Source organism: Hippopotamus amphibius, chromosome 8 (assembly GCF_030028045.1).
Source record: "Hippopotamus amphibius kiboko isolate mHipAmp2 chromosome 8, mHipAmp2.hap2, whole genome shotgun sequence".
Taxonomy (NCBI): domain Eukaryota; kingdom Metazoa; phylum Chordata; class Mammalia; order Artiodactyla; family Hippopotamidae; genus Hippopotamus; species Hippopotamus amphibius.
Window position 1 is genome coordinate 133625929 of NC_080193.1, and position 24736 is coordinate 133650664.

A 24736-nucleotide genomic window follows, 5' to 3' on the forward strand; every position below is an offset into this window, starting at 1 on the left:
GCTCTGAGGTTAGAGCTGGGGCCCCGCACAGCTGGGCTCTGCCCTTTGAGGAGTGAATGCTTGCCAGCTGGTCCTGGTGTCTGGAGGAGGGGGCACAAGGAAGCTACTTCTGAAAATACTAGAATAACTGCAACCTGGATCCACCTGCTGCTACTGGAAGGCACTGCCAGTGCTGGAGTTAAGGAGGGAGCTGGAGGGATAGCGTAGGAAGGAGGCTGCAGGGAGACATCTCCTCTTCTTTCTCCCCTTGCAGTCCAGTCTCCCTCTAATGCACCCCCTCCAACTATGGCAGAACCAAGCTGGTGTGCTCTCATAGCCCAAGCAAACAAAGTAGCATATACAAGGGAGGGTTTTCAGCTGGAAGACAATGTCTGGTACAACACCCATGAGAGATTATGAGAGCCTGTCCGTCTTTTCTTACAGGTGTTTTGAAATAGGATGTCTCCATTACATTAGAAAACAACAGGGGTTGCTTTAAGGAAATGAGCAAACCGGATGGGCCCTCGTTCACCCCAGAGTTTTCAGTCATGACTGTGCAGCTCAGAGGATGTGATCCAATGCAATGAAAGGAGAAAAGGTTAACTTTGAGGACTGATGTGTGGCCTAGAAAAGTTTATACTGGCCTTAGAGTCAAAAGGTCTAGTCCTGACCCACCAGCAAACCTCTCTGGGCCTCACTTTCCTTACTGGACACCAAGATAGTATGATTCTATGTAAACCTGGCTTTTTAGAGGGGCCAGTGTGTTTTGTTGTCTTCTTTTGTCTTCTTAGCTCACCCATTCTCTGGCCTCTTCAAATACATGTATCTTAAGTGAGATTGGGTTCCAAAGTCAGCAAATAAAGGAGAGGTCAGCTGTGGTCAAAATTGCTTAGAAATATGCCATTTTGAGGCCCACATAGAACCTATCCGTCTGCACAGTCAGATGATCCTCCAGAGTTGGAACAACGCTTTCAGTGGGTGAGTACCTGATGAAATCATTACATTGCTGAAGGGCTGTGTTGTGTAAAAATGTGTACACTAAATGCTAGGCCCACACTCAGCCAGCACATGGGAACTGAAATCTATATATTTACATCTTAGAACTTACTCTCATGTAAGTTCTGTAGTCACTAAGGAGAATGGCAAGAGATATTTAAACAGTATCATTTACTCACTCTATCCCTTCTGTTTCTTTGTTTTGCTGAACGATGGATACAACACCTACCAGGATGACTACAATGAAGAAGAAATTCTAAGTATTGTTGAAGATAAAGAACAACCAGAACTCTCATACATGGCAGGAATATAAATTGAACAACCCCTCTTGGAAAATGGGAACATAAACCAAACCTTATAATCCAGTGATTCCACTCCTGCATACATACCTACCACCATCCACACTGTGTGGTTTTATACAATGTTCAATAATAAGTGAATACGATCTGTGCTGTTAGGATAGTAGTTTACTCTTGGGGTTGGGAGTGAGAGAAGAGAAGGATTCTAGAGTACTAGTAATGTTCTGCTTTATTTTTTTCATTGAAATGCATTTGATGTCTAATATTGCATAAGTTCAATGTGTACAACATGTTAATTTGTTAATTTACATATAATGATTGCCTTTGTTGTGATAATTAGCACCACCATCACACTACATAATTTTTTTTTTCTTTTGGCTGCACACGGGCTTTCTCTCTAGTTGCGGCAAGCAAGGGCTTCTCAGTGCGGTGTCTTCTCAGTGCGGTGTCTTCTCAGTGCGGTGGCTTCTCTTGCTGCAGAGCACGGGCTCTAGGGCACACGGGCTTCAGGAATTGTGAAGCATAAGGTCAGTAGTTGTGGCTTGCGGGCTCTAGAGCGTAGGCTCAGTAGTTGTGGCACACGGGCTTAGTTGCTCTTTGGCACGTAGGATCTTCCCGGACCAAGGATCGAACCTGGGTCCCCTGCATTGGCAGGTGGATTCTTAACCACTGTGTCATCGGGGAAGTCCTCACACTACATAATTGTTCTCTGTTTTAGTGATTGGAATTAAGTTCTAATCTCTTAGGAATTTTGTTTATTATAAAACAATATCATTGTCTGTATCCACTATTCTGTGCATTAGAGCTCTAGGACTTATTTATTACTAGTAAGTTTGTACCCTTAAACATCTGTCCTATCCACCCCCTCCATCCCCTAGTAACCACCATTTTACTCTCTATTTTTACTAGTTTGACTTTTTTAGATTTCACATTGTGATGTTATACTTAGTATAATGTGGTCAAGATCTGTCCGTGTTGTCTCAAATGACAAGATATCCTCCTTTTCCATTGCATATATATATACACACTGCTTCTTTATCCATTCATCTGTTGATTGGCACTTAAGTTGTTTCTAATCTTGGCTATTGTGAATAATGCTGCAACAAACACGAAGTACGTATAACTCTGTGAAATCCTTTTTCATTTTCTTTGAGTATATACCCAGAAGTGGAACTGCTGGATTTATTTTTAAGTTTAAAATCAACAATTCTCTTATTTTTCTTCTCTTTTGTATTGAAGTATAGTTGATTTATAATATTGTGTTAGTTTCAGGGGTACAGCAAACTGATTCAGTTATGGGTTTTTTTCAGATTATATTCCAATATAGGTATTATAAAATATTGAATATATTTCCCTGTGCTATACAATAATTCCTGTTGCTTATCTATTTTATGTATAGTAGTTTCTATCTATTAATTCCATACTCCTAATTTTTCCCTCCCCACTTCTCCCCTTTGGTAACCATAAATTTGTTCTCTATGTCTGAGAGTCTGTTTCTGTTTAATATATAGACTTATATGTATTATTTTTAGATTCCACTTATAAGTGTTATCATATAGCATTTGCCTTTGTCTGACATACTTCACAAAGTATAATATTCTCCAGGTCCATTCATGTTACTGCAAATGACAATATTACATTATTTTTCATGGCTGAGTAATATTCAATTGTTTATGTATACCACACCTTCTTTATCCATTCATCTGTCAATGGACATTAGGTTGTTTCCATGTCTTGGCTATTGTAAATAGTGCTGCTATGAATATTTGGGTCCACATGTCTTTTCGAATTAGAGTTTTCATCTTTTCTGGATATATGCCCAGGAGTGGGATTGCTGGATCATATGGTAACTCTATTTTTATTTTTTTAAGGAACCTCCATACTATTTTCCCTAGTGGCTGCACAAATTTACATTTCCAGCAACAGTGTATGAGGGTTCCCTTTTCTCTATGCCCTCTCCTGCATTTATTTTTAGACTTTTGATGATAGCAAGTCTGACCAATGTGTGGTGATTCATTGTGGTTTTGATTTGCATTTTTCTAAAATTAGTGATGTTGAGCATCTTTTCGTGTACCTTTAGCCATCTGTATGTCTTCTTTGGAAAATGTTATTGAGCTCTTCTCCCATTTTTTAATTGGATTGTTGGTTTTTTTGACATTGAGTTGTATGAGTTCTTTCTATATTTTGGATATTAAACCCTTGTCAGTTGCATCATTTGCAAATATTTTCTCCCATTAGGTAGCTTGTCTTTTTGTTTTGTTGATAGTTTCCTTTGCTGTGGAAAAGGTTTTAAGTTTGATTAGGTCCCATTTGTTTATTTTTGCTTTTATTTTTTACCTTGGGAGATTGATCTAAGAAAATACTGCTATGATTTATGTCCAAGAATGTTTTGCCAGTATTCTCTTCTAGGGGTTTTATGATGTCATATCTTACACTTATGTCTTTAAATCATCTTAGTTTATCTTTGCATATAGTGTAAGTGTTCTAATTTCATTGATTTAAATGTGGCTGCTCAGCCTTTGCAACACCACTTGTTAAAGTAATTGTCTTTTCTTCATTATATATTCTTGCCTACTTTGTTGTAGATTAACTGACCATAGGTGCATGTGTTTATTTGTGGGCTCTCTATCCTGTTCCATTGATCCACATGTCAGTTTTTGTGCTAATACCTTATTTTGATTACTGTAGCTTTGTAGTATAGTCTGAAGTCTGAAAGCATTATGTCTCAACATTTGTTCTTTTTCCTCAGGATTACTTTGGCAGTTCTGGGCCTTTTGTGGTTCTATATAAATTTTCAGATTATTTGTTCTAGTTCTGTAAAAAATAAAATGTCCTGGGTATTTTCATAGGGATTGCATTAAATCTGTAGAATGCTTTGTGTAGTATGGCCATTTTAACAATATTCTTCCAATCCAAGAGCATGGGATATTTTCCCATTCTTTGAATCATCCTCAGTTTTCTTTATTAATGTTTTATAGTTTTCAGTATATAGGTCCTTCACCTCCTTGGTTTTTATTCCTAGCTATTTTATTTTTTGATGCAATTTTAAACTGGGGTTTTTTTTGTACCTTCTCTTTCTGATATTTCATTATTAGTGTGAAGAAATGCAACAGATTTCTGTATATTAATCTTGTATGCTGCTAACATGCTGAATTCATTCATTACACCTAATAGGTTTTGTGTGGAGACTTTAGGATTCTCTATACAGAGCACCATGCCACCTGCAAATAGTGACATGTTTACATCTTCCCTCCCAATTTCAATTTTTTTTTATTTTTCTTGCCTGATTGCTATAGCTAGGACTTCCAATTCTATGTTGAATAGAAGTGGTGAGAGTGAGCATCCTTGGGTTGTTCTTGAATTTAACAGGAAGATTTTCAGATTTTCACTGTTGAGTATTATGTTGTCTGTGGGTTTGTTATAAATGGCTTTTATTATGTTGAGATTTGTTCCCTCTAGACCCACTTTGGTGAGAGTTTTTATCATGAGTGAATGCTGAATTTTGTCAAATACTTTTTCTGGGTCTATTGAGATGATCATGTGGCTTTTGTGTTTCCTTTTGTTAATGTGGTGTATCACATTGATTATGTTGAACCATTCTTGCAACCCTGGAATGAATTTGACTTGATCCTGATGTATGATTCTTTCTATGTATTGTTGGATCCAGTTTGCTAATATTTCATTGAAGATTTTTGCATCTATATTCATCAGAGATATTGACCTGTAATTTTTTTTTTTTTTTTTTTTTGTAGTCACTTTGCCTGGTTTTGTTATCAGGGTGATGAATGCTTCATAGAATGACTTTGGGAGTGTTCCCTCCTCTCCAATCTTTTGGAATAGTTTGAGAAGATTAGGTATAAGTTCTTCGTTTATGTTTGTTAAAGTTCCCCAGTGAAGCCATAAGTTCTGGACTGTTTGCAGGGAGCTTTATTATTACAAATTCTATTTATCTTCCAGTGATCAGTCTGTTCAAATTATCTGTTTCTTCTTGACTCAGTCTTGGCAGGCTATATGTTTCTAGAAACTTGTCTATTTCTTCTAGGTTGTCCAATTTGTTCACATATAACCGTTCATAGTACTTTCTTATGATTTTTTGTATTTCTGTGGTATCAGTTGTTATTTCTCCTCTGTCTTATATTATTTGAGTCCTCTCTCTTTTCTTCTTGGTGAGTCTGCCTAGAGGTATGTCAATTTTGTATATCTTTTGAAAAAGCCAACTCTTAGTTTTATTGATCTTTTCTATTTTATTTTATCTATTTTATTTCATCTCTGATTGTTATTATTTCATTCCTTCTGTTGACTTTGGAGTTTTGGGGGGGTTTTTTGTTTGTTTTTTGGTTCTTCTCTTTTGAAATATTTTAGGTGGCATATTAACTTGAGATTTTTCTCATTTCTTGAGGAAGGCCTGTATCACTTAAGAAGTTCCCTCTTAGAATTACTTTTGCTGCATCACATAGATTTTGTAAGGTTGTGTTTTCATTTTTATTCATCTCAAGGTATTTTCTAATTTCTTCTTTGACTTCACCATTGACCCTTTGGTTTTTTAGCAGCATGTTGTTTAGTCTCCATGTGTTTGTTCTTTTCCCATTTTTCTTTTCATTATTGATTTCTAGTTTTATACAGTTGTGATCAGAAAAGATGCTTGAAATAATTTCTATCCTCTTAAATTAGTTGAGGCTTGTTTTGTGACCTAGTGTGTGGTCTATCCTAGAGAACATTCCATGTGCTCTTGGAAAGAATGTGTGTTCTGGTTTTGGGTTTGGGTTTGTTTGTTTTTGGTTTCTGTTTTGTTTTTTGGGGTTTTTGTTTTTGTTTTGTTTGTTTGTTTGTTTGTTTTGTTTGTTTGGATGTAGTGTCCTTTAGATATCAATTAAGTCCAACTGGTTTGTTGTGTCATTTAGGACCTCTGTTGCCTTATTGACTTTCTATCTGGATGATTGTCCATTGATGTCAATGGAGTGTTAAAATCTTCTATCATTGTATTATTGTCAGTTTCTCTCTTTATGCCTGGTAGTATTTGTTTTATATATTTATGTTCTCTTGTATTGGATGCATATATGTTAATGAGTGTAGTATCCTTTTCTTGTATTGATCCCTTTATTATTATATAATGCCCTTCTTTGTCTTCCTTTATAGCCTTTGTTTTAAAGTATATTTTGCATGAAGTATTTTTTTTTTTCCATCACCTCATTTCAGTCTCTGTGTGTCTTTGGCCCTGAGGTGGAGTCTCTTGTAGGCAGCATATAGTAGATTCTTGTATTTTTATCCAATCTACCACTCTACATCTTTTGATCAGAGCATTTAGTCCATTGACATTTAAAGTAATTATTGATAAGTATGTATTGCCATTTTAAACTTTGTTTTCCAGTTGTTTTTGTAGCTCTTGTTTCATTTTCTTTTTGTTTTTCCTTTTGTAGTTTGATGACTTTCTTTCATATGATGCTTGAATTCCTTTCTTTTCGGTTTTTGTGAATCAGTTGTTTGTTTTTGATTTATGGTTGCCATGGAGATCAAGTACATTGACCCGTGACTACATCTACTTGCTTAAAAGTGAGTCATTCCAATTCAAACACATTCTAGATCTACATTTTTATACTCTCCTCTCCCACATTTTATGAGTTTTGATGTCCTATTTTACATCTTTACCCTTATCCTTTTACTGTATACTTTAGTTAAAACCACTTTATAATTTTTGGATTGCTTTTCATCTGTGTGCTAGCTTATTTAAGTGATCTTCAATCCCTTTATATATTTACTTTTCATATTGTGATTTTCCCCTTTTCTATGGATTCTTGCTTCTTTTCTATTTAGAGACCCTTCAATATTTCTTTTAGGGTCAGTTTGGAGGTGCTGAATTCTTTTAGTTAATTTGCCTGAAAAATTATTTATTTTCCCTTCTATTCTAAATGATAATCTTGCTGGGTAGAGTATCCTAGGTTGTAGATTTTTTTCCCCTTCACTACTTGGAATATATTATGCCTCTCCCTTCTGGCCTGCAAGATTTCTGTAGAGAAATCAACTGGTAGCTTGATGGGGGTTCCCTTGTAACTGAATCTTTGTTTCTCTCTTGCTGTCTTTAGAATCTTCTCTTTAACTTTTGTCATTTTAATTATGGTATGTCTTGGTGTGAATCTGTTTGGATTCATCTTGTTTGGGACCCTTTGGGCATCCTGTACCTGGATATGTATTTCCTTCTTTAGGTTTGAGAAGTTTTCAGCCATAATTTCTTCAAATACATTTTTGATTCCCTTCATACTCTCTCTTCTCCTTCTGGAACCTCTATTATGCATAAAGTGATGTGTTTTATGTTATCTTATAGATATGTTGGTTTTGTTTTTTTCATTTGTCTCTCAACTTTTCTGATTGGGTTATTTCCATTATTCTATCTTCCAGATCACTTATTTGTTCTTCTGTGTCATTTAGTCTGCTATTCATTGCTTCTAAATTGGTTTTTTATCATAGCAATGGAGTTATCTAATTTCAATTGGTTCCTCTTCATAGTCTCTACTTCCTTGTTACAGTGACTTGCATTTTTATCAATAATCTTTCTTAATTCCTGTAGCATTTTTATTACCTCCTTTTTAACTCAGGGTCTAGTAGATTGGTAAGGTCTGTTTTCATTATTCTTTTGGGAGATTTCTCTTGTTCTTTTAGTTGGAAATATTTCCTCTGCTTTTTCATTTTACTTAACCTTCTCTGTCTCTATGAATTCAGGAGAAGGTTATCTACTGTGGTCTTGAATGGGTGTTTTTATGTGGGAATGTCCCTGTTTAGACTGAATATGTCCAATATTTTTGGTACAAGGACTGGTTTGGGTGTGGATGCCAGCCATATGAGAGTGTGCTGGCCATTATCTTCTTGACAGGGGGTGTGATTGGTGTTGTAGTGTCTACAGCCTGTGAAGGATGTGAGGTGAGGCTTCCTCTTTGCTCTGTGGCTGTCACCACCCTGTCAGGGGCAGGGTTTTCTCCATAGTTGTTGGAGTAGAAGCCCTGAGGCTTGGGCTCAACAGGCTCCTCAATCAGGAGGTGATTGCTAAAGAAAGGAAGGCATATTTGGTCACAAAGGACTTATGCACCACCTGTGTAGGTGTGCACAGTTTCACTCAGAAGCAACCCAGGGTTTCATCTCTTTCTGTGCTGTATTTGTCCCAAATCTAGTGCAAGACTGTGGTGTGGAATAGGCTGTGGTTTGGAGTTGGGGCATTGTGGCTTCAGGAATTGTTGAGGTGGTGCTGCTGCCTGAGATCTAGGCTGCCTCTATGGCAGACTTCTCCCAGAATCTGTCTGTCCCAGATCCAGTGCTCAGCTGTGGTGTGGGCAGAGCTGGGCATTCTCACAGGAAATAAACTGCTGTGTGCTCCTGCCCAGGGCCTTTCTACCCAAGACTCAGCACTCAGTTTTTACATGCTTTGGGGGAGCTACTTACTGTGTGTGTTGTCAGTGTTCACTGCAGCCCCAACCACTGCATGGTGTGTGTGCTGACAGTGGGCTCTGCACCTCCACACAGATCACACCCCAGGCACTTCATCTGCCTTTGCATAGCTGGACTAAATCTTTGCCCAGATCTTGTGCCAGAGTGTGGTGTGGAATGAGCAGGTTTGGGGTGTTCACCCCCTTCAGATTGGGATGTGCAGTGAGATTGCAGTTGCTAGTGCAAGGCTCTTCTCTGCCTTGACTTTTAGCAAGCCAGCAAGTGCGCACTACTCACGAGTAGAGTCTAGCCTTCTCCAGCCCTTCTATCTGTCTCAGTGGATTTACCAGCAGACAAGGGGGCTTATCGCCTCTATGCAGGACCCCAGGACTAGGATGCCCAGATTGTAACACACCCTGCTCACTCCTCAAAGTGAGGGTCCACCTGTGTGGACCTTCTTTTTCTTACAGATCCTTCCAAAGGGCGCAGGTCCCAAGCCAATGCCATTTTCCCCCCATTCTTCCCAGTTTATGGAGACTTTTCTTGCAGCTTTGGTTGTATAGGAGTTCTTCTGCCACTATCCAATTAGTGTCATGTGAGAATTGCTCCACACATAGATGTAATTTTCATGTGTTTGTGGGGGAGGGGAGTTCCACATCCTCCTACTCTGCCATCTTGATATCCCCCTCATTATTTTCCCTTAGTAAATCTATTAATTTTTTTGAGGAATCTCTATCTTGTTTTCTATGGTGATTGAACAAATTTACATTCTCACCAACAGTGTGCAAGGGTTCCCTCTCCTTCCACATCATCACTAACACCTATTTCTTGTGTTCTTAGTGATAACCATTGTAACAGGTGTGAGGTGATAGCTCATTGTGGTTTTGATTTTCATTTCCCTGATTAGTGATATTGAGCATTTTTCATGTACCCATTGGCCATTTGGATGTCTTCTTTGGAAAACTGTCTATTTAGTTCACATTTTTAATTGGATTTTATTTTGTTATTGAGTTTTATGAATTCTTCATATGTTTTAGATATTAGCCCTTTGTCTAACGTATGGTTTGCAAAAATTTTCTCCCATCCTCTAGATTGCCTTTTCATTTTGTTAACTGTTTCTTTTGCTGTACAGAAGCTTTTAAGTTTGATGAAATCCTATTTGTTGATTTTTGCTTTTGTCATTTGTGCTTTTTGGTGTCATAGCCAAAAAAATCATTGCTAAGACCAGTGTCAAGGAGATTCTTCCTACATTTTTTCTAGGAGTTTTATACTATCGGGCCTTAGATTTAAGTCATTGAACCATTTCAAGTTAATTTTTGTGAGTAATGTAAGAGAGGGGTCCACTTTCATTGTTCTGCATGTGTTAATCCAGTTTTCCCAACATCATTTGTTAAAGAGATTATCCTTTCCCCATTGGGTTTCTTGGTGTCTTTGTCAAGTTTTAATTGACCATATATCCAGGGGTTTAATTCTGGGCTCTCTGTTCTGTTCAGTTGGTTCACGTCAATTTTTGTGCCAATACCATACTGTTTTTATTACTATAGCTTTGTAGTACAGTTTGACATTAGGACGTATACCTCTGCTTTTGTTCTTTATCTTCAGTATTGCTTTGGGTATATAAAGTCTTTTGTAGTTTCATGCAAATTTTAAAATTGCTTTTTCTATTTCTGTGAAAAATGCCATTGGTATTTTGATTGGCTTTGCCTTAAATCTATAAATGGCTTTGGGTAGCATGGACATTATAAAAATCATTCTTCCCATCAATGAACATAGGATGTCTTACCATCTGTTTGTGTCCTCTTTGATTTCTTTCAGCAAAGTTTTGTAATTTTATTATATAGATCTTTCACTTCCTTAATTAAATTTATTTCTAAGTGTTGATTTTGCTGCCAGTGTGAACAAGATCATTTTCTTTATTTTTCAGATATTTCATCATTACTGTATAGAAAAGAAATTGATTTCTGTGTGTTGATTTTGTATCCTGCAACTTTAATACAATTTTTGATTAGTTCCAACAGTTTTTTGGTTGCATCTTTGGCATTTTTTTATGTACAAGATCAAATAGCATCTGTATGTCATTTATTTGTCTTACCTAATTGCTCTAGCTAGGACTTCCAATACTAAATTGAATAAAAGTGGTGAGAGTGGACATCTTTCTGCTGTTCCTGATCTTAGAGGGGAAAACTTTCAACGTTTTACTATCGCATATGATTTAGCTATGGGTTTGTTGAATATGGCCTTTATTATGTTGAGGTATATTCCTTCTATATGCCTATTTTTTTTGTGTGTGGGTTTTTATCATGGAAGGCTGCTGTGTTTTGTGAAATGCTTTTACTGTGTATACTGAGATGATCATGTGATTTTTATCTTTCATTATGTTAATGTGATGTATTATGTTTATTGATTTGTGTATGGCAAACCATCCTTGTATCCCAGGGATAAATCTTACTTGGTCATTGTATATAAAACTTTTCAATGTGTTCTTCAATTCAGTTAGCTAATATTTTGTTGAGAATTTTGCATTTATATTTATCAGGAATATTACTTTATCGTTTTCTCATGGTGTCCTTATCTGACTTTTGTATCAGGGTAGTGCTGGCCTTGTAGAATACATTTGGAAGTGTTCCCTCTTTGTTACTTTTTTGGAAGTTTGAGGAGAATGGGTCTTTATTCTTTTTAAATGTTTGATAGAATTCACTAGTGAAGCCATATGGTCCTGGGGCTTTCCATGTTGGAAGGTTTTTTTTACTCAATCCCTACTTGTTATTGCTTTGTTCAGATGTTCTAGCTCTTCCTGATTCAGTCTTGGTAGGTTGTGTATTTCTAGAAACTTATCCATTTTTTTCTAGTTTATCTAATTTGTTAGCACATAATTATTCATAATTCTTTTATGGCCCTATTTATTTTTGTAGTATCAGTTTTAATTTCTCTCTTTTTTCCTTAGTCTGGCTAAAAGCGTGTCTATTTTGTTTATCTTTTTGAAGAATCAGCTCTTAATTTTGCTTATATTTTCTATTGATTTTCTGGTTTCTATTTCATTTATTTCTGTTCTGATCCTTATTTCCTTCCTTCTGCTAAATCTGAGCTTAATTTGTTCTGCTTTTCTACTCCCTTGTGGTGTAAATTTTGATTATTTATTTCAGATCTTTCTCATTTTAAAATACATGCATTTTTTTCACTGTAAACTTTTTCAGAACCACTTTCACTGCATCCCATGAGTTTTGATATGTTGTATTTACATTTTCATTTGTTCTGAGATAATTTATCTTCCCTTTGATTTCTTCTTGACCCATTGGTTGTTCAGAGTGTGTTGTTTAGTTCACATATACATATATTTTCCACCTTTCCCCTGTTTTCTAGTTTTATACTGTCATGGTCAGAAACGATAGTTGGTTTGATTTCAGTCTTCTTAAATTCGCTAAAATTTTTTTGTGTTCTGTTATATGATCTATTCTGGAGATTGTTTTGTGTGCATTTGTGAAGAACATGTATTCTGTGGCTGTTGGATGGAATGTTCTATAAATACCTTTTAAGTCTTTTTGTTCTAAAGTATGGTTCAATTCAAAAGTTTCTTTGTTTTCTGTCAGGATGGCCTATCCTTTGCTAACAGTGGGGGTTACTGAAATCCTCTGTTATTATATTGTTATCTCTTTATCCCCTTAGATCTGTTAGTATTTGCTTAATATATTTCGGTGTTTTTTTTTAATTTAAATAAAAATTTTTGAGGTATAGTCGATTTACAATGCTGTGTTAGTTTCAGGTGTACAGAAAAATGATTCACATATATATATAACATTTTTATATATAAATAAAAAACGTGTATTATATATAATTTATATATAATATATAACATATTTATACATATACATATGTATAAATATTTATATTTTATATAAATACATGTATAAAATACATATATATATATTTAGGTTGCTTCCATGTCTTGGCTATTGTGAAAGTGATGCAGTGAACATTGGGGTGCATGTATCTTTTCAAGTTTGGTTTTCTCCAGATATATGCACAGGTGTGGGATGGCAGGATCATATGGTAACTCTATTTTTAGTTTTTAAAGGAACCTCAATACTGTTCTCCATAGTGGCTGTACCAATTTACATTCCCACCAACAGTGGAGGAGGGTTCTCTTTTCTCCACATGCTCTCCAGCATTTATTACTTGTAGATTTATTTGATGATGGCCATTTTGCCTGGTGTGAGGTGATACCATATTGTAGTTTTTATTTGCATTTCTCTAATAATTAGTGATGATGAGCATCTTTTCACGTGCCTTTTGGCCATCTGTATGCCTTCTTTTGAGAAATGTCTATTTAGATCTTCTGCCCATTTGTTGACTGGGTTGTTTTGTTTTTTGAAATTGAGCTGTATGTGCTGTTTGTATACTTTGGAGATTAATCCATTGCTGGTTGCATCATTTGCAAATATTTCCTCCCACACCATAGGTTGTCTTTTCATTTTGTTTATGATTTCTTTTGCTGTACAAAAGATTTTAAGTTTAATTAGGCCCCATTTATTTTTGTTTTTATTTCCATTACTCTAGGAGACAGATCCAAAAAGATATTGCTGCAATTTATGTCAAAGTGTGTCCTGTTTTCCTTGAGTTCTATGTTATCCAGAATTACATATAGCTCTTTAATCCATTTTGAGTTTGTCTTTGTGTGTGGTGTTAGAGAATGTTCTAATTTCATTCTTTTACATGTACCTGTCTAGTTTTCCATCCTCACTTATTGAAGAGACTGTCTTTCCTCTGCTGTATATTCTTGCTGCCTTTGCCGTAGATTAATTGACCATAGGTGCATAAGTTTATTACTGTGCTCTCTGTCCTGTTCCATTGATCTATATTTGTTTCTGTGCCAGTACCATACTCTTTTGATGACTGTAGCTTTGTAGTATAGTATGAACTCAGAGAGCCTGATTACCCCAGCTCCATTTTTTTTCCCCTCAAGATTGCTTTGGCTATTTGGGGTCTTTTGAGGTTCCATACAAATTAAAAATTTTTTTTTCTAGTTCTGTGAGAAATGCCATCAGTAATTTGATAGGGATTGCATTGAACCTGTAGACTGTCTTAGGTAGTATAGTCATTTTAACAATATTGATTCTTCAAATTCCAGATCATGGTATATCTTTCCATCTCTTTGTATCATCTTTGATTTCTTACATCAGTGTCTTATAGTTTTTGGAGTACAGGTCATTGGTCTCCTTGGTAGGTTTATCCCTTAGTATTTTATTCTTTTTGATGGAATGGTAAATGGGATGATTTCCTTAATTTCCCTTTCTGATTGATCTTTTGTTGTTAGTGTATAGAAATGCAACAAATTTCTGTGTATTAATTTTGTATCCCGAAACTTTACTGAATTCATTGATGAGATCTGGTAGTTTTCTGGTGGCATCTTTAGGATTTTCTAGTATAGTATAATGACATCTGCAAACAGTGACAGTTTTATTTCTTCCCTTCCAGTTTGGATTCATTTTATTTTTCTTCTCTGATTGCTAACTATGTTGAATAAAAGTTGTGTGAGTGGACATCCTTGTCTTATTCCTGATCTTAGAGGAAATGCTTTCAGCTTTCCACTGTTGAGTATGATGGTAGCTATGGGTTTGTCATATATGGCCTTTATTATATTATGTTCCCTCTATGCTCACTTTTGAGTTTTTATTATAAATGGATGTTCAATTTTATCAAAAGCTTTTTCTGCATCTATTGAGATGATCATATGGTTTTTATTCTTCAATTTGTTGATATGGTGTATCACACTGATTGATTTGTGGATATTGAAAAATCCTTGCATCCCTGGGATAAATCCTACTTGATCATAGTGTATGATTCTTTTAATGTATAGTTGGGTTTGATTTGCTAGTATTTAATGAGGATTTTTGCATCTATGTTCATCAGTGATATTGGCTGTAATTTTCTTTTTTGTGTGTTATTTTTGTTTGGTTTTAGTATCAGTGTGATGCTGGCCTAATAGAATGAGTTCAAAAGCATTCCTTCCTCTGTAATTTTTTGGAATAGTTTCAGAAGAATAGGTGTCACCTCTTCTCTAAATGTTTGGTAGAACTTGCCTGTGAAACCGTCTGGTCCTGCACTTTTTTTTGTTGGGAGTTTTTAAATCACAGATTCAATTTCAGTACTTATAATTGCTCTGTTCTATTAGCTTTGTGGGTCTGTATATCCAATTCTTTCCCCAGGTTTGGGAAATTCTCAGCTATTATTTCTTTAAATAAACTCTCTGCCCCCCTCCTCTCTCTTCTTCTGCTGGCACAATTAATCTTATGTTTACTTTTCTGATAGAATCTGATAGCTTTCAGAGTTTCTTCACTTGTTTTAAATTTATTTATTTATTTATTTTTTGAGGTACACCAAGTTCAATCATCTGTATTTATACACATATTCCCGTATTCCCTCCCTCCCTCGACTCCCCCCAAAACTCCCCATCCCAGTCCTCTAAGGCATCATCCATCATCGAGTTGAACTCCCCTGGTTATACTGCAACTTCCCACTGGCTATCTATTTTACAGTTGGTAGTATTATATATGTCTGTGCTACTCTCTCACTTTGTCTCAGCTTCCCCTTCACCCCTGCCCCCCCAAACTTCGAGTTCTCCAGTCCGTTCTCTGCATGTATCCTTGTTCTTGTTCTGTCACTGAGTTCATCAGTACCATTTTTAGATTCCGTATATATGAGTTAGCATACAATATTCGTCTTTCTCTTTCTGACTTACTTCACTCTGTATGACAGACGCTAGGTCTATCCACCTCATTACATATAGCTCCATCTCATTCCTTTTTATAGCTGAGTAATATTCCATTGTATATATATGCCACATCTTCTTTATCTATTCATTTGTTGATGGGCATTTAGGTTGCTTCCATGTCCTGGCTATTGTAAATAGTGCTGCAAAAAAATACGTTTCTTTTCGGATTATGGTTTTCTTTGGGTATATGCCCAGGAGTGGGATTACTGGATCATATGGTAGTTCTATTTTTAGTTTTTTAAGGAATCTCCAAACTGTTTTCCATAGTGGCTCTACCAACTTACATTCCCACCAACAGTGCAGGAGAGTTCCCTTTTCTCTTCACTTTTTAAAATCATAGTTCTTTTAACTGAATCATTTCTAAACTCCTGTCCTTCAAGTCACTTGTTCCTTCTTCCATCAGATTTGTTACTTATGCTTGCTAATGCATTCTTCATCTCATTCATTGAATTCTTCTCCTCCAGAATTTGGTTCTTTTTTAAAATTTGTCTCTTTGATAAAGAACTTGTGATCATTAAATTTATTCCTGAGTTCAGTGAATTTCCTTTGAGTTTTCTTAAATAGCTTGTTGAATTTCTTCATAATAGCTATTTTGCATTCTTTATCAGATCACAATATTCCATGCCTTTGAGTTCAGTTACTGGAGAATTACCATTTTCTTTCTGTGTACCATATTTGCTTGATTTTTCAGTGTTTGAGGTTATGCACCTCTGCTTTTGCTTTTGCCATAGCAGACACTTAGTGAAGGATTTGTTTACTTTGGCTGTTACAGATCAACAGGCTGGCACTTAAAAACCATCTTTTGTGTTCCAGAAGATGACACTATAGCTCAAGTTTTTGGTTTTTCCTACCAGGGTTAGTTCTCAAGGCTGCACTCAGGAGTGCACGAAAAGAGCTGGAAGTGTAGGCTTAGCACCTGGGGCTTTGAGGATGCCCATGACCTGACAGGGAGATCTACAAGTGGGATACCCCCAGAGATCCTACTTTTAGATGCAGGGGTGTGCAGTAATCCCCTGCTGTCCTGGTATAATGTGCAGAGGCACTTTTGTTCAGTTATGGATGGGTAATTATACACCAGAGGAGAGAAAAAAGGAACAACTCATGCTGCCATGATCTTGATATCACTCTAAAGAAGTCAGTGTTCTGCTTCTTGATCTAGGTGCTGTTTCCATGATGCAACCAATGTATAAAAATTTATAAAAATGCATCAAGCTGTACAATTTTATATGTGTGTCTAATACTTCAACAGCCATTAAATGCAACTCTACTCCACTTTTGGTGGGTATATAGCCAAAATAATTGAAAGGAAGGACTCAGAGATATTTATACACCCAAGTTCAAGGCAGCATTACTCACAATAGCCAAAAGGGGGAAGCAGTCCAAGTGTCCACCAACAGATCAATGGATAAACAGAATATTGTGTATACCTACAGTACAATATTATAAACTATAAAAAGGAAGGAACTTCTGATATATAACAGATGAACCTTGAGTACATTATGCTAAGTGAAATAAGGCACTCTCACAAAAGGACAAATATTGTAAGAGTCCATTCATATGAGGTACTTAGAGTAGACAAACTAAAAGAATAGAATGATGATTGCCAGGGACTGAAAAGAGTGAGAAATGAAGAGCTATTGGCTGATAGAGTTTCAGTTTTGCAAGATGAAGAGTTCTGTGGATGGATGGTTGCCATGGCAACATAACAATGTGAATGTACTTAATACCACTGAACTGTCTACCTAAAACTGGGTAAGATCGTAAAACTTATGTGTATTTTACCACAATTTTTTAAAAGTTAAATGTGACATTAATATATACCCCCCAGGTAAATGTATACTAATGAAGTTATTAACCTACCTCAGGTGAAAATTTCAGAATTTTAACACCTCTGCTTTTATTGAGCTACTCTAAACCCTACATTTTCAATCCCATTGAACACGAGAAGTGAAAAAAGCCAACAATGGACTCTCCCCAAGCAGCGAAGTGAGGTGCAGAAGTTCGTTTTCCCCTCACACAGGACCTTATCCTAAACAAACAAAATGCTCTGACCTCCTTCTTTCCACATACACTCACAAATCCCTTGTGAAGGAGACAGGTCTGTTGCCCTCACTTCAAAAATGGGGAAACTGACCAAGAAAAAAAAAAATCACAGCCCCCCAAAAGAACCCAAAACTTAAATTTTCTGATACCAAATTCAAGCTGGAAGGCATCCTCCTAGAACCTTCAAGTTTGTTAATAGACTTAAAAAGCAAATTTGACTTGCAAATTAATTTTGTGCTTCTATTGGTCCCATACGAGAATGCCTTTATAATATGTAGATCTTTTTCATATGTTGAAAAAAATTCACTTTGACTTGAAAACATTTTATTTAATTTATACAAATAACTACTAAATACAAAAAGTAGATTAAAACAAAATAGTTATTTTTTTTTCTGGCAGAGTTTAAATGCACATAATGGATAATTCCGAAGAAAATGCATTTTCCCCACAGCGTTCAGGACTAAAATTCTACTGAAATCTTTGCTTCTAAATCAGTAATATATTCGGTGATGTCAGATGGGTGATGGCTAAATACGTTCGGCATATGAATTGAAAAAAAGTTACAGTCTACACACGTATAAATGTGAAGCACTTAAAATGTGAATTTAACGGATAAGAAAAGAAAATGTCCATTTCAGAGTATAGTGTTAAAAACATTTCGGTAATAAAATCATAAGACCACATAAAAATAAGCTTTCACATATGCATGAAGCAGTTTTGTAAAAACTGCTACATGCACAAGTAATAAATAATTTGCAAAGTTGTGTATAAACAGTTCCTAATGTTCAGCGTCATTGTAAACATCAGCACATGTGTAAAATGCAGCAAAGTCTGACATTACATTTTGTTTTGCCAAATTGAATTCCTATTATCCAAAGACAGACCAGTGGAGTACGCAGCCAACGTTCTGGCAAGTTGGGTCTTTAAAATTAAGAGTAACAGTGCAAGTAAGGAATGCAAAGAATTCCTAGTGCAATAAAGAAGAGAAGCACAGGCAATATTGCTGATTAAAAATTCACCACCTCCTTGAGTTTCCCGTGGGGAGTGTCTAGGAGACCTGTGAAGATATGCAAAGCCATTGTCTTAATGCCCAGATCTCTTTTAGGATTTCTCTGTGTTCCTCCAGTTCCCTACCTTTGCAACAGTGTCTGTCCAACATTAGTCTCTGCGGTGTGAACAGTTTGTGAAATGCCCAGTTCACAGTCATTGAGCGAGGTTAGGGTGGTTTTGGTGTCTCCCCAGCACATGGCTGGGTAAGATGTCTGCCTTGTCAAAGCAGCCACTTGGGGAGGGAGACAGATGGATTCTGTTCCGACAACCAGTCGGCCAGCATTAGGTCCCAGCTGGACAACGACGACAATGTCAGATCTTCCTTCTTGATACCATGAAAATGTCAACAGTCAGTTTTCAATTTGTCTAGGGAATTATCAATTTTGGTCAAAGTCTTTTTGATACGCAGGGCTGTGAGTCTGGCGGATGGATTTTGATACCAGCATTCTTTCATCAGCTTGGCCAGGGAGGTTAATGTCTGAGGAGAGAAAGAACCAATACCATGGTGAAAAAGTAGCTGGGCAGATGTTATGTCAACCGTTTTGCAGGGCTCTGCAGGTCCTGTGACATTCAAGTGGTGTTATTACCATCTTCCTTACACAAATAATCAAGGCCTTGGCCACTGATAAAGAAACCACTCCTGAGTTTCTTCAATGCTGACCTTTGGACTCCTAATGCTACCAACTGACTTTATCAAACCAATTACCAGTCTGGACCCCTTGGTGGTTTTATGGGTGCTAAAAGCCACAGTACTAACCCAGAGTTAATACTGAAATATGCAAATAGGGTCACTTCTCAATGCCTTAGATTTGCTACTTACTACTTAGCAGCAGCAATAAGGATTGTCAGCATTAAACAGCCTATGCTTGGAAGAGATGCAGAGACAGAAAAGAGGTTAAACGCATCACTCAGGTCTCTTGGTTTACAGGTGAAACTGCATGAGTCTCCCAATTCATGGAGCTAGTCAAGGGTAGAAAACCTTGTGAATGTCGTCATTCATTAGCAAGCTCTAGCAGACATGGCTCTTTCAAGAATGAGACCATTTTGTGAACCTGCTCAACTAGGTCTATAAGCCCTTCTACATAAAATCAGGAGAGAAAGAAACAGGACAGATCACTCAAGAACTCTACCAGCGGAAAAATCAAGAGTGTGCAAACAGCTAAGTACAGCTCTGAAACTAAAAGTATGGTTCTTACCGGGTCTGAGAACCACCTGTTGGGTATGTTGGGCCTCTGTTGATCCACACAGACCACCTTCCTCATATCTTCAAAACTTGGGTCATTGGGAACCACATCATAGAATGGTGGTTTGTAGTCTTCCACAATACCTGCACGCACGGACAAGAATGGTGCTGGGTTAGCAAGAGAGCAGAGGTTCCCAGAGTTGTACTGATGGGTGTCGCAGAAAAAGCACTGATCACCTTTCTCAGACTTCAAGGTGATTCTGAATGCTACAGGTAGGTCTTTTTTTTTTTTTTTACATTGTTGAAACATCTATTCTTGGAGCACACTCAAATACTGGGATAAATATTTTTAAAATAAATTTCTTTTTTCACTCAAAAATGAACGAGGGGTCATCTCTATAGAACTTATGGACATTAAAATGATAAAGAACTTTTAAACAGCTCAATACTCACAAAATTAATAACCTAGGTATGGTCTTAAAATAAGTGGAAAACAAAGCAATAAACAGACGCCCTGCAAAGAACTGGAGGAACAATTGTTAGAAGAAAATGACTACTTCTCATGTAATTATAATAAAATGCTCCAAGAGTGCATATAAACAACTCTGCAGTGCCCAACAGAGCATAGGAGACAGAACAAGAATCTCTCTGGTGATTAAAAAAGGACAAGACACCTAAAGAAGGTACATGAAACTAGTGGTTTCAAACCATAAACTGAAATGATAAGTCCATGAACTAGAGCTAGAGGCAAACAAATAATCCAAGACCATCATCAAAATATCCCTTTTTGTTATGATTAGGGGAAACAAGTCATTATTATAAACAATCCCTCATTGGGAGGATGCAAATACTGTAATATGAAATACTATTTCCTCATTCATTCATTCTGTATGTTCTGAGTACCCGCTGTCATTCACAGCTCTGTCTGATGGCTCCATTACTTCCTCTCAGATCAAAGGCACAAAATAAAATGCAGAGGACAATCGTCGGGAAAGGTAGAAGACTGGCTGAAAAGAATGAGCTCTTCCCTTACTCCCAAGCAAATACGAAAGTGGCTAACCAGCTTCTGCCCCTGGATGGTTTCAAATGCCTTAGAAACCCTTTTTTTCCCAGCAAAATTACATCAGTTCCTTACTTTTCACAAAGAAAAATAGTTCCACAAACAGGAAAATTTAAAGCAATAATTTGGAATTAGGAAATGGATTCTTTCCTTTATAGAGATGAAACCCAGGAAAACCATTATTTTTCTTCCATCATCAAAGGCCTCAACAATGACAACAGTGGATTACTTGGTTTACTGCCCTCTTTCCTTCCTCCATGTAACTTTCTTCTGTTCCTAAATACCTACCAGACTGACTGTTGGTGCAGATGGGAGGAGGCTGTTTTAATAATTGCTTTAAATTTTTCTAGTTCCTATGAGCCATCTGAAAAGCTTCAGTCTCCTTTTCATTTATCAAAGAAATTAACAGTGAGAAGCTGTTCTCACAAATCCCATATAAACACAAACCATTTATGGAAAAGATTAGTCATGATAAGGAACATCTGTTAACTACTACGTTCTGTTAAACTTCATAGATTCAAGAGTTTATTTTAAAAATGGAATGCAGTCTAAATTTAAAAATCCTAGTTGATATTAAGTCTAACTTAGCCACACTGCTTGATTGTGTTTGTAATGTATATTAATCAATGGATTTAAACCTTTCCAGGCAAATCATAAACAGTCAAACTGGGCATAAACCACTGCTTTCAGGAGACTTGAGACACCTCATCTCAGAGACCTTATCTATGCCTCTTGTAAGGACCCCAGGAAGCATTCAACAATATTTTAATTCTTTTCAGTATATGTATTACTAGGAGACATCACATAAAATAGAGCTGGACACAGACCAGGATGCTGTATATACCTTTATAAGGGCCACAGGAATTTATAAGAAACAGGGTTCAGCCCAGCCCCACCTCTCAACTTTTCTGAAGGAGAATATATTTAATAGCCCGGTTTCATTCTTAAAAATCTAGCATAATAGCTAGCTGTTTGGAGTAATTTGCCTGGCTAACTTGGGAAGGGTTATGGGACTATGAAGTTGAATTTTTCTATAAATGCAAAAAAAAAAAAAAAAAAACATGGCTGGATTTTTAAAACACAGGATCTGAGGATGTTCAACAATAAAATTCACTATACAAAGATGAAGTTTTCCCTTGGGTTTATATTTCCCATATTTTAATCTTATTAAATACTGCCGTGTTTTAATAAAACGAATCAAGTTTAAAAAGACCATTTAACTGATTATGCCTGGAACTTAGTCATGCCTTCTTTTGTCAACCATTGGTCAAGTTGTTAACTATTTCCATCTGAGGTTGGCCATGCTTCCAGCATAAAATAAACCTGAGATTAAACTCCAGCAGTCATACAGAAAGCTCTCTGGTCAAGGAAAGCAATTATTTCAATCACTATAAAGTACATTACATACCAACCATGTGTGAAACACCATTCTAAATGTTGAGGATGATAAAAGTATAAGACATGCTCTCAGTTTTCAAGGAACTCAAAAGTCTAGTGGAAGATGAGGACAAGCCCCTCTTTTTTTCCTTAGATAATAGAAATCTTGTTTAAAAAACAAAACAAAAAAAAAACCACAAAAATGTTTTTCACTCCTTTATATACTCTATATCTTGAAAAGCAACGACAGATTAGAAATTCTAAGTTTTACTTGCTAGTTCCTAAATTGGCTCAGCAACCATTTTGATCCCTTAAACTGTGTGAGCCAGAGGTTGTCCTTGGCACTAGGGATATAAAAATAAAGATGTGATGTTGGGGATGAGAATAATGGGAAAGGAAGTACATGAAAACAAATTACAAAGTAGGAGCAGGGAGAAGAGGGTGGAGGGGGCGCATGGTGCTCAGGGGGTTTCAGGGAACTAAACCCCTACGTGGTTTAAGTACCAGATATAAACCGGCTGCCATGGGAGCGCAAGGAAGCTTTCCAGGAGCTAGGGCTAGGCTGAGCATAGGAAGATGGGTTTTCAAAAAAGAGGAGAGGCTGGGACAAGAATACACCAAGGAGAGGGAGCAATCCAGGTGTGTGTGTGGGGGGGGGGATATGGGATAAAGACAGGGGTTACAAATGGTCCTTCCACGTTGGAGAGGCAGAGGGAAGCTCCCTGTAGCTGAAATCAGTGCACATGGCGGTGGGGAGGGTGAGAGGTCAAGGTTAGACTGTGAAATTACTTTTGTTGTCAAGGTAGGAAGTTACTTACAACTGTTCCTCACTCTGCCAGAAAAAAAGTGGACTCTCAGTCCTCTTACAACAGCACCCATGAGCAACTGCCAAATCGTGAGCTGGTGAAGGGAACAGCGTGAATTCAGAAAAAGGGGCTAAAAACACAAAGTACTTGGAGTGCCAGAGGAGTGGCACAAGCAACAAAGGATCCAGGAACGCCGTGGAAGAGGAGCTCTCACACAGTGGTCAAGGAGGACGAACGTGCCAGGCCTGGCACGTCCACCTTGGGTGGGATTCAAAGGGCCACGGAAAAAAATCAGAGAAATTATTCATCACCTCCTCCCCCACAGCTTTGGGCATGTGTATCTGATTTATACAATTTTTTTTTTCCTGGAGATGTGTCTAACTGAAAGTTTTTCTCTTCTATGGGGCAAATATAAATTTACCAACAATATCCCCGATCTTTAATTTGCTACGTGGTTCTGAGTCAACCCCTTAATCGCCAGGCCTTAGTGAAGACCAACACCTGCACAAAGTGAATGTGCAGAGCAACAAGAACAACCTAGAAACAACTTTCAAACTGCATGAAATGCATTTAGAAATGCTTCCTAAAAATGCAGGTTTCCAGAATCAAGGCCGTCTTCGTGATCCTCCCTACTGGAACCAAAAGTTTTTGGCTTTCAAAGCTTTGGGGATTTTTCAGCCGCAGATAAGGGATTGTGGACTTGGCTCTCATGTGACTAATCTGAAGGTAAAGATACATCTATGGGATGTTAGAATCATGCAGATCACAGCCTTCCTTTCCTTCAGAAGAAGAAACTGAGGGCCACCCAGGGAAAACTTACTTGTCCAAGTTCACAGCTAACTAATGACAAAGATTAACCAGAATCCAGTTCCCTGTTTTATTCTAGAATTCTTCCCAACAAGCCCAAAATGGGATAACACATTAATCTCGTCACAATGGCCTGCTCGCTTCTTGTTACACTGTCTCTCTTCATAGCACTGCAACCTGGGCGGACACATCCAAGTAACAGGTGAGGGGAACAGCATTCCCAGCATCCGCGTCCGTACAGAGAGCCACCGTTAACAGTAAGCTCCTTCAGGGATTACGAAACTCTTCAGAGAGTAGAACATTACAACTAAAGCCATTTTACAGAGAATTAGTGGTTCATGTTTGGCTTCTGAGAGAACTCTAAGTGAATACAGTGTTTCCTTCAGGGGTGGCCTGTGAGAAAATTAGACATGGTTCACGGACAAAACTTTTTCATCTTATTAAAGAACTGTGCATGTATCATTCACGTTAGCTTCCATTTACTGCCATGGGATACCGGTTTTCCCATTTCCAGGAGGGACGTTAATTTCCTTTTAAAAAGAAATGTTTGAAAAAGCCAACTTAAATGCAATTATTAAGAAAATAATGGTACAAGTGGCATTTGGATAGGAAAAAAATCATAAAGGTAGTATGTGTATGAAAGAATCTCGGGAAACACTTTTCAGAGAGGCATATTTTTTCTGGTAGGAACAAGATTCAGAAAGGTATATCTATTATTTGTGTTACTTTGCTAAACACTCCTCACAGGAGGATTTCAAACACAGTTTTCATGCCACGGCCCACATCAAAGATGACTAATAGATAAATGGATGAAGCTGCTCACAGCAGAGGTGACGACAGTGCAGGGGGTTCCGGTCCCCTCTGGCCCTGTCTGGCTGCCAGAGATTGCAGAGAATCAGTACCTCAGGCATTCCTGTAACCCACAGAGCGCACGTGCTGGGAAGCCCTGCCTCT

The 24736-nt window shown here is 37.2% G+C and overlaps 1 protein-coding gene across 2 annotated transcripts in view; it reads right to left on the reverse strand.

Annotated features, from left to right (window-relative positions):
• Positions 1–17806: 17806 nt before the first annotated feature.
• ACVR1 (activin A receptor type 1) overlaps positions 17807–24736 on the reverse strand; it is a 124146-nt gene continuing 117216 nt past the window's right edge. For both annotated transcript variants that reach the window (XM_057746048.1, XM_057746049.1), the window contains 2 exons: positions 19746–19876; positions 17807–19027 (listed from right to left, as the gene is read on the reverse strand). In XM_057746048.1, the coding sequence (XP_057602031.1) occupies positions 18893–19027; positions 19746–19876 (266 nt within the window). In that variant the 3' untranslated portion in view covers positions 17807–18892. The remainder of the gene's footprint in view (positions 19028–19745; positions 19877–24736) is intronic.